Source organism: Tripterygium wilfordii, chromosome 15 (assembly GCF_013401445.1).
Source record: "Tripterygium wilfordii isolate XIE 37 chromosome 15, ASM1340144v1, whole genome shotgun sequence".
Lineage (NCBI taxonomy): Eukaryota > Viridiplantae > Streptophyta > Magnoliopsida > Celastrales > Celastraceae > Tripterygium > Tripterygium wilfordii.
The window spans coordinates 12,449,616-12,460,504 of NC_052246.1; the positions used below are offsets into that span (position 1 = coordinate 12,449,616).

The 10,889-nt window shown below is 36.5% G+C and overlaps 3 protein-coding genes across 3 annotated transcripts; 2 read left to right on the forward strand and 1 right to left on the reverse strand.

The window, feature by feature from the left end:
* The first annotated feature begins 5,735 nt into the window (after positions 1-5,735).
* Positions 5,736-6,547, forward strand: LOC119980065 (cysteine-rich and transmembrane domain-containing protein WIH1-like). The gene is made up of 3 exons (XM_038822722.1): positions 5,736-5,902; positions 6,042-6,189; positions 6,295-6,547. The coding sequence occupies exons 1-3, from the start codon at positions 5,872-5,874 to the stop codon at positions 6,338-6,340; spliced, it is 225 nt and encodes a 74-aa protein (XP_038678650.1). The 5' UTR covers positions 5,736-5,871; the 3' UTR covers positions 6,341-6,547.
* Positions 6,548-7,686: 1,139 nt separating this feature from the next.
* LOC119980064 (60S ribosomal protein L27-3) lies at positions 7,687-8,370 on the forward strand. Its single transcript, XM_038822721.1, has one exon. The coding sequence runs from the start codon at positions 7,769-7,771 to the stop codon at positions 8,174-8,176; it is 408 nt and encodes a 135-aa protein (XP_038678649.1). The 5' UTR covers positions 7,687-7,768; the 3' UTR covers positions 8,177-8,370.
* Positions 8,371-9,523: 1,153 nt separating this feature from the next.
* On the reverse strand, positions 9,524-10,731 carry LOC119979913 (ribonuclease S-2-like). Its single transcript, XM_038822535.1, has 3 exons — positions 10,410-10,731; positions 10,099-10,326; positions 9,524-9,738 (listed from the first exon to the last, which is right to left on the reverse strand). The coding sequence occupies exons 1-3, from the start codon at positions 10,729-10,731 to the stop codon at positions 9,524-9,526; spliced, it is 765 nt and encodes a 254-aa protein (XP_038678463.1).
* Between the last annotated feature and the right edge of the window lie 158 nt (positions 10,732-10,889).

The following is a 10,889-nucleotide window of genomic DNA, read 5'->3' on the forward strand; positions in this document are numbered from 1 at the left end:
CCTAAAATGTAGCACGCAATAAAATATTCAATCGCTTTAGTATGTCATATGCTTATGGGATATGTTGCCAAATTATGTGTGATTGGTATGAAAATATTGAATTTATAATTTAAAATTTAAAATTATTCTCATCCAATCATGAATTGATAAAAAAAAAAAGTGACATCACGTAGTAAAACAATGAAATTATCATGAGTCATATAAGAGTCTAATATAAGAGAGTAAAATAAGAGTTACGTTTTAATGGTGTGGATGAATGAGATGACAAGTTGAGTCTACTGCTTTGGATCCCACATGTTTCAAATTAATGGTGTGAACATAAACTCTTATTTTACACTCTTATATTAGATGTTTATGTTAGAATTCTTCTATATATATCCACTCCAATTCACCATAACATCTTCAGCCTCTTATAGGCCTTTTCTCCGTCTCCTTCAAGTGTACAATACTTTATTGATCAGTTTGTGAAGGTCTTTTTGTTGAAACCGAATCAAGATGAGCGAAGACAATCAGGTTGAATATGCAGGTAACACAATCTTCGATCATTAGGCCCATAGTGAATAACACCTCTCAAGTGATTGGGCCAAGACTTTTACCACTTTCTTTTCTTTTTTTTTCTTTCTATTTCTCTTGTACTTTTTTTCAAATTAACATGATAACAGAGCCTAATCTCGGTTCAATTGGACGGATTTCTACTAGTCCACTTATTTGATCTGACATAACTCAATTCATAAATTCTGAAGTATCAGGACTTGTTAAATATCCCACATATTGCTTGGGTAAACTCAAGCAATGCGATTTATTAAGAAAGTCCCGGCCCCTCTCCATTAGCAATGCCTTTTTTCCTTAGATCTAAGTACCATTAAGTAAGACGGTGTAGTAAGAACAAAGTGCATTCCTGATGTATCTAAGAGAACCGGTAAATCTGGTGGACAATATTGTTAATGTGATTGGGCTGGATTTCTAACATTTATCTCACTAGTTTAGTTGATTTCTCTTTGGTAGTCTCTTTTGTAGGGGTTTTCATTTCACTATTCGATTATGTTAAAATTAAGAGTTAATTTGTTTAATCTGAATTTTACAGAGGAATACCCAGCGCCACCATCATCCCCCTTACCAACATTGGTGGCATCACCACCTGTTGGTTATCCGATAACGGTTGGTGCTTCAATTGAGACCGAGACCAGAGGAGGCAGTGCCGTCCAGTGGTTTAGGTAAGCGCTCTCTCTAATAACGATAATTCGCGTCAATTAATTTCTATATTAATTATTATTATTAGTACTACGTGTTTTATTGACTTGTACAGTTGTTTAGTCGATTGCGCTTCGTTGGTGACAAATTTGTGTGGTGGATTTACTGATGAGACGATGACTAATTAATGAGAGACGGCTTGCTTGCTTTGTTTTCTTGAAATATCTATGGCTTTATCAATTATTGTGTAATATGTTATATACATTATTTGGATTGTTTTTTAATTGTTTCTGGACTTTTTGGCTTGTAGTTTTTATTTTTGTCAAGTAATCTCTATTTTCACACCATATACTTTATGCTATATGTATGAAAGTTTATTTTGGTGATGTTACGCCCTGTCTCTCTCATCTATCTATAAGAAAAAACTTCTCAACTCTCACTACTCTCATCTTCAAAACCATTGGGGAGGAGGAGAGATCTGACTCTTCTCTTCCTCCCACGGGTTTGATATGCCCTTTTTCAATCTAAAACTGTTGAGAGTTTTGTTTTTGTGTTGAATAAGGATTTTGTTGGGCTCCTCTTGTCCGGCTTTAGATTTCCTCCATCTGTTACGGATCTTCGATCATCGACGTTTCTGGTGTGTTTTAACGACATATATTTTGTTTTATAGTAATGAGATTTTCATATCTAAGGGAGTTCGGCATCTCTTGTTGAATGGGAAGTCAAGATCTTGTTGTAGATTCAAGTTGTAATATGTGTCTTTTTTATGTTCAGTCTTTGTTACCCGACATATATCGGTGGAGTCGGATTCATTCAACAATTGTTCGACGATATCTGGTATAATACGGTGTCGTTCAGGAGCATATGGTGATGTTCGTTTTAGTGTTTGTGTTTTTCATTTTTTTTTTCATTTTTTTAGTCCTATTAGAATTTTCAGCTCATATACACATCAACAATATTGTTCGCTTTGGTTGTCCGGTTCCAATAGATACATCATATCCGCACGATTTTACATTTCCAAGAAGTCATTCATCCCAATAGTACTCTCTATTGGGATCCCATAAGCTACAAAATTGATGGATTACATGTCATTTTCGATATCATAATTATTGTAGGGTCTATTTTTTTCGCTCATCATCACTATCAACGTACTTGTCAAGCCCAAAATCATGGCCCAATGGATCGTGCTTGTTATCTAAGTTTTGGGTATTGAATGCTTGCAATAAGATCCAAATACTAGCAATATCATGGGTTGGCCTAATTGAGTGGTTTCAGTGAAGCAACTTTGTTCGACAAATTATTGTATGGTCCGGACCAGGACGTATTTAGGGCCATTATACTATGATGGGCCTCATTGTATGCTGCTTAGGCTATAGGCCTGTTGGGCTTAGCTCAAGACTCTCATGGGTCTTGTTAAGCTTGACTAAGACCAAATACAACCTCTGAGCTAGGCATGCCAAATTAGAAGACCTATAACCACTGCCCGACATTGAATCGCCTGACTCTCATACGATCTCGTCCTCGACCAACCAAAACAAGTCACGTGCCTTGACACCCGACATCACCTTCCCACAATCATATGCAGCATGTACCCATGTACCTCGTGTCAGTCTTGGTCGCCTAAGACCCCGCTATAAAAATCCCTCCCCTTGTTCAAAAGGGCATGTTCATACTGACTCACTCATACAACCAAAGCATTCAGTATTCGTACCTTGAACCTTTAACCGATCTCCAACTTTCTCGTCTTCTACCTTGCATCTCATATTTGCATCCCATACTTTACACATCTTCAACATATTTGCTTTACCTAACCTTATTCTGATCACTGACTTGATCGTCGGAGGTTTTTTGATAGGCATCTCACCGGTGTCCAAATCTTTCATCCTCGACCTTGTTTTGTTACTCAAGATTGGCTGTAGAAGGCAAAAAAAAAAAAAGGTTGACTGTTTAATGATTGTAGATTCGGAGGCATCTATAGTGACAAAGTTGAATTCAATCACCGCTGGGCATATTTTATGACAATGACCGAGTCAATGATAGAATACCTAATAATGTTTTCTCTGCTTGATGCATGTATATATAGAGGTAAAGAAGTAAAGAACCATCATTCTTCACACATATTCTTACAACATGGTCCAATCCAATCCACTAGAGATATTTTTCTTTTTGGGTTATCCGATTCCCGATAATACATCGAACCCACACAATTTTGTCATTTTATTAGAAAATGCGTCTTTTAGTGGGAAGAAGATGGGCCATTGTTTATAAGTTAGATTGGATTGTTTGCCACAATCTTTCGATACGGGACTTTAGTTTCCAACACACATGCATGGTTTACGAAAACGACATGCAGCTCATCAGTTTGGTAGCCCATGAGAGCTCAACATGTTTATTCCATTGATTTAATCAATAGAATAGTATTATTCCATTCTTTTATCCTAGAATTCATTGTCGACAATTTATTATTTTAATATATATTTCATTGTTTTTTAAAGCACAATCTATAATTCATTGTTTTAGTTCTGAATTCACTGTTTTTTTGAAATTCCATTGAAAAAAAACAATGGAATTAAGATTTTACCGATAAAATTCATCGACAATAGATCTTGTTAGAAAGAGCTTTATGCATTGATTTTATATATGCAATTTTAAAATATTTTAAAATTTCGTTTAAGAGATTTAAACTTGCATAATTTACCTAGCACTATTGCACGGTTTAAGAAGCCGAGTTCCATTGTTTTATTCATTTCGCCAGGTTTATTGAGGCTGAGCAACTTGGGCCTTTTCAGGTCACTAATTCATATGGTCCAATGGGCCGAAAAGCATTTAAGACTTTGAATACTCTCGTTATAATGTACAGCTGACAAAGAGTCGTTTAGTTTGGCTTCTAGATAAAGTGGTCAGTCATACCAAAAGAATGAGCATATGATATAATATGATCTCACTGTGAGGGAATACGATTCCAAAGAGAGAGAGTATTGGCGTAGTCCTCCAATTACATGGAAGCCAGGTCAGCAAGCTTGTAGTTATCTGGCAGCTGCTTTGACTGGACTCCCTCGTTCATACTTTTTTTGAGTACAACTACAAACAATATACGACACACCACCAGATCAAGCCTATGAAAGTACAGGTGTCAACAGGCCCCATGCAAGAGGCACAAATCAAGCCCACGCAGGGGTAAACTATCAAGCCCACGTAGGGGCAGACGAAACCCACACACCTCCTTATAAATATTCGGAGGAGGTGAGACTAGAACTCATGACCTCAGTCAGGGACATGCAAAGTCATTGCCACTCAACCAATGACTCATTTGCCCCTCGTTCATACTTATGCATTGCTTGGCAGGCAGCTCAACCAAACTACTACGACTACACGTATTCATCTAACAACTAATCCTGTATTTTGACTCTTATGTTCACATCAAAGAAAAAGTTCCAAACTTCCAATTGTGTTTGAATCAAAACTAAACTCCAAATGCCTGATATGATAAGAGACTCTTGTTCTTGCATGTAATTAATCCAACTGAAAACCAACTTTATCCATTTGAGACTCACCGACCCAAACAACAGAACTCAGTTCTTTTTCTTTCAAAAATGACATGTAACCATTAGTTTGGTAGCACAACATGTCTATTTCATTAATTTAATCTATGTAATAGTTTTATTTTCACTCGTTTATCTCATAATTCATTGCCTAAAATTTATTGTTCTAATATAAATTCTATTGTTTTTTAAAGTACAGTGCAGAATTCATTATTTTAGTGTTGAATTAATTTGTTTTTGAAATTCTATTTAAAAAAACAATGGAATTAAGATTTACCCGATAAAACTCATCGACAATAGATCTTGTTAGAAATAGTTTTATGTGCTTATTTTGAATATGTAATTTTTTTTTAAAATCTAACATGTATTTTGATTTTTGAGAGTGAAAATGTTTTAAAATTTCGTTTAAAATACTTAAATTCTCATGGACTATCACTATATGAATTATTTAACACTGTTTTTTTTTTCTGCCACTTGTCACGAGTAGTTGAAGATAGACATATTTTATATATTATCTTTTTTAAAAATCTAATTTCCTTAACTTATACGTAACTATCAGCTTCTGTTTTTTTCTATTGGAGTAAAACAATTTCTTACACGGTTGAAACTTGAAAGCATCAAATTTTATTAATGTCATGCCACGTGTTGACATGAACAGGTGGCACTCGACAAACGACTTTTATTTATTTAATTATTTAGAGATGACAAATAAAGAATAATACAACGGTTGTTAGGATTTCAGCGACCGACCGTTGATATCTCAATTATATCAACTATTGAGTTATACGTACATGATTTCATAGATACCATGTATAGTCCACAAAATCAAGATGACTGAAATATGAACTGTTGTGATTTTTATTATTTTTGATAATATAAACTTTATTAATAAACGCGGTAATATTAAATATTGTTTGTCACGCGGTCTCTCGCAAACCCTTCCTCCCAAGTAAACACCTGTACCAACTCCTCCTTTCCTTTCTCTCTCGTCTCTCGTCTCTCTATATATATCAACTGCAATTCACCATTACAAACACAATCTTCATCCTCTCATAAGTCTTTTCTATTTGTCTTCTTCAACTACACAATACTTCATTGATCTGTTCTTGAAGGGCTTTTTCTTGAAACGAAATCCAAGATGAATCAATACAATCAGAACCAGTCTGCAGGTAACGCAAATTTCTTTATCTCACTTGCTCATTGAATGTTTCGAGTTTATATCCATGTGCATATGCAAGATTTGTCTCCGTAATTTTGATTATATGTTGAGATTAAGGATTGATGATTTGTTTAAACTGAATTTTACAGAGGCATACCCACCGCCGCCACCATCCACCGCACCAATATACGTGGCACCACCACCGGCCGGTTATCCAATGAAGGACGGCACAGGCATACCACAAAGTCATGCTCCAATTGAGACCAAGTCCAGAGGCGATGGCTTCTGGAAGGGTTGGTAAGCGGTCGCTGTCTAATCTCTACCTAATTACGATAATTTGTGTTAATTAATAATTTCTGTATTAACTACTAATATTTTTCACTTTTATTGACTACTGTGCAGTTGTGCCGCCCTGTGTTGCTGTTGTGCCCTGGACATCTGCTTCTAATTGATACAAATCCACTCTCTGGATTTATCAATTATTCTGTCATTTGTGATTTCTTTTATACATTAGTTGGATTGTTTTGTTTCAGACCTTTTTGTCTTGTAGTTTTTATTTTAGTCATGTAATGTCTACGTTCACGCCATACACTTTTTTCTGTTCTATATGGTGGCTTCATATATATATATATATATAGAATTCTTTCCAGCTATACCATATAATTTGTCTTTGGTTCTGTCTCCATTAATGTTTTTCTGGCTTTGTGGCACATTAATTATCACTTTCATAAGACCATAAATTATATATGGTCAAAATTGGCATGTTAGGTCTACCTTCACTAGATGGAATTTAATTATATTCTACTTCACAAACGAAGCCAATTACATATATAGGACAGAATGGATATATAATATGATAATCGGTAATACAAATGCATGTCACATGCTACAATATTTGGTTGTCTAATTATATGGTTATCAGACACCTTTCATCAAGTAGGCAATTGTCATCCATCACCTATTTACCATCGATAACGCAATAATGAATATATATATATATTGTGAAAATTTTAGATAATTTTTTAGTGGAAATCAAACTCATTATCAGACTTTTGGCATTCGATGATTCATCTGGATACGAATATTTATGATCACCACAAACCCAATTGGTTAATTTATAAATCATAACCTATAGAGCACTTGCATCAGTATTCGTAAATTGACGTAAATGGTTAAAATTGAGATCCAAAATTATAGATTTGAGCAAGAAATGGTTTTACATTAGAATCTGTTATGAATTTTAAAAATACAACTTTCGTCTAGTGAGTCTCTAGCTCTCTACATTTAGAGATTCACTATTACGATATCTAAGTATAAAATATAATAAACGTGGTGGAGTCGTCATTCTAAAAAATTAATATAAATAAGTAATATTTAATTTTATAGAGATTTAGGATAGCGATGTCGATACAGTTGGTTGTTGAACAAAAAAGTACTGTAAATTGTCAAAAAAAATGATATTTGAGTAACTAAAATATAAAATATGTTAAAGAGACTTTGATGGGAGCTCTTATCTCACATTAAGTCAATAATTATTGGGCTCTAACCCATTCTCCACAAAGGCTGGCTGACATTGTCTCTCACATAGAGCCCAATAAAAGCCCATAAGCTCAGCAAGACCCCAGACCTAGGGTTTCACTTCGAACGGAATATATAGCCCAATAATTATTGGGCTGTAACCCATTCTCCAAAAGGCCGACTTACATTGGCTCTCGCATGGAGCCCAACAAAAAAAGCCCATAAGCGTGGCATGACAAAGGGTTTCGCTTCGAAGTTCGAACAGAATATATATGGGGTCTATTTTGCGCTCTCCATCGCCGTCAACAACTGCCTAGGTTTAGAGCCAGAGAGGGGAGCAGGAGAGAAAGAAGAAGAAATGGTTAAATTTTTGAAACCAAATAAGGCAGTGATTATCCTTCAGGGCCGCTATGCGGGCCGCAAGGCTGTCATTGTCAAGAATTTTGACGACGGCACTCGCGACCGTGCATATGGCCACTGTTTGGTTGCAGGGATAAAGAAGTACCCGGCGAAGGTCATCAGGAAGGATTCGGCCAAGAAGACGGCAAAGAAGTCACGAGTCAAGTGCTTCGTCAAGCTTGTCAACTACCAACACTTGATGCCTACGCGTTACACCCTCGATGTGGATTTGAAGGACACTGTGGCCCTCGATTCTTTGCAGAGCAAGGACAAGAAGGTCGCAGCTTGCAAGGAGACCAAGGCCAAGTTCGAGGAGCGATTCAAGACGGGCAAGAACAGGTGGTTTTTTACCAAGCTTAGGTTTTGAATTGTTTTGTTTGCTGCTAGTTTTTGTTGGATCAGATGGTCTTTTGAAACGAGTTCTAGCAATGTTTTGGTGAGACATTTATTTCTTGCATTATATGTATCAGTTTGCTAAGATTGAAGGTCTTGGTTGTTAAAACTATTTTGGATCTATTTATGGGCATATTTCTTTTCTTAAGAATTGTAATGTTTTATCATTTTTATGATCTGTTCATCTGTTTGGGTGTTTTATTTGCTCTTATGGAATTTAGTTGTAAAGGGCCTTTGCTGCAACTGGATTGCTGATTTTATACTGTTAATCAATGGTTGTTTCCCTTATAAATGTTGTTCATTGTTCTATTGGCATTTGGAGTTGTGGTAAGCTTGAACAAATAGTCAGTTTCTTTCGGAATATTCGCACCGTAGTTTGAATTTTGATTTAGAAACAGTTTTCAATCTGTTACAGTTTATACGTTTTTTGGATTCTTAAGCTTGGTTTAAGAAGCTCTATGAACAGTTAATGTGGATTCAAATAGTTAATAAAAGCCTTAAGATTTGGAAATTTTGAATGGTTTCCTTGTTCTTGCATCCGTTCCAACAAAATAGTTGCAGTGATCTGCATGATATATGTATACTCTGTAGTTGTATATCTTATTTGATCATACTGTTGTACATTTTCCTGTCTGTCATTGACATGCCATTGATGGTCTGATGGTGCTTGTCTTGATTGATGGGTGTCTGTGTGTCATAGAGGCATCAGTGATTTCCGATGTTTGCTCACAAGGCATTTGTCTGTGCCAAGCACTATTAAAATTTTGGACATGTTGATTAAATGGTTGAAAATTTGAAGAATCAATCTGTGAAAATAGTTTTGCTGTTGTGAATCTTGCTGATCAGCGCGGACGCCTCCTTTGACAAGGCCATTTCATTAGTAGCATATTTTCCTCATGAGTCATGATGCTTGTTTTTTTATGTTGGATTGTTGTAGATTTAGCTTGTAGTTTGAAGTCGTTGCCAGAAATTAGCATATGTTAGTTGAAACAGAATGATCAACCTGTTTATTTGTGCTGGTTAGAGAAGCTTATCCTTGAATGATTGGTGTTTCTTGTTCTATAGCGATTTGTACAATCTCTGTTTATACTGTCTACCACTCGATTGGGCCAAACTCTACAATTCCTTTATACTTTGTGTGAGATTAATTACGTATTTATGTATGCAGGAATTGTTATGTGGTAGTTTTGTTAAAAAAAGAAGTCTTATTCTGATCTTATTTTGATTGTGTTTCTGTGGTACAATCTATGTAAGGGGCTGTAGCAGACTACATAGCTGACCTTGAGATATAGACCCAAGAATCAAAATCTTGGCTTCCGTTCTATGCCGGAGGAAATCCTATATCCTGATTGCATCCGGTATGGAATTTGATAGGGCAGTTCATCACTTGATTGCTTTTATCAAAACAGACCCTGATCTGCCACAGGTCATTCTGGTAGCAGTCAATCTCTGGAATCCCTCCAATTGCATCAATGAGTGTTTGAGCAATATGGTCTCGATCATACTTGTGATCAGTGACTGGAATGATAGTAGGGCCTGTAGAAAAAAAGACAGAAAGCCCACTTATTTTGTTGGTTTAAAATCATTTTTTTTTTGTGTATTGTGGGAATCTCCTCAAGACAGGGCTCTTCGAGCCCATCTTGGTGCACTAAACCTCTGGAATCGTGTGGCGCATCCTCGGGAGTTTTTCTAACAAGGGCTCACCTCGGAAGAGTAAAACCCATGGACCCGTGCACAGGGTGCTTCTCGCTGGCATATTTGCCAGGAAGTGTGGCGTCTTGAACCCATGGCTCATGGGTTTAAATAGAATGCCATGAACCAACTCGGGTTTAAAAAGATGACATTAATTGTAATCTCTTTACTATACATAACAAAAACAGAAAATGTTGAGATTACCTGCTGCAGCAAGGATTTGGAGCAAGTCATGGTTCTTAATATAATCTACTGGTGCATCGAAGTACAAGAGTGGTTCAACTGGGTACGCCCAACACATGCCATGATTCACCCACTGGTATTTCCACGCTCTCATATTCGTCTCCATGTTGCTGTACTCGATAGGGTCCGACCAATAGGTTTTCTTATCTTGTATTCTTGATCCGAAAAATGAAGCCTGGCTTGGAACCACTAGGTATATTATATATCAAATGAAAATAATACTACTACTGCTCTGCCTCTGTGTGTGTGTGTGCGTATACATACATTGATACCGTATTTTGGGGTGGGTTGAGTGGTGGTGCATCCGCTGATGTTGAAAGGCGGTACGGTTTCATGAGGGTTGAGGTAAGCAGGCCAAAGGCCGTGCACAAGAAAACGAGATACGATCGGAGTTTCACAACTTTTCCTTGATTTAGTGTTGCAATAGGTCCTCGGCCACCTTAAGCTTGTTTTGTAGAAGTGAAATGAACCATTGTTTACTGACCGACGTTTTGCGCGTTTCCTCGCATCACTTGCATCAAAATAGATGATGATCAACACGATGACGATGATGATGAGTAGAATTTGTAAATTTATTGCAATTTTGGTTGCCATTTCTCACAGTATTATACAGTTGTTCTTGAGAGAGAGGGAGAGGATGGGTGGTTTATCAATCAATGCAACCACAACTATAAAATTAAGAATAAAATCCGGTTGACAACAAACAACAAGCTTCCAATTGGGGGTTATACCAAGGAAGCACATCATTCTAC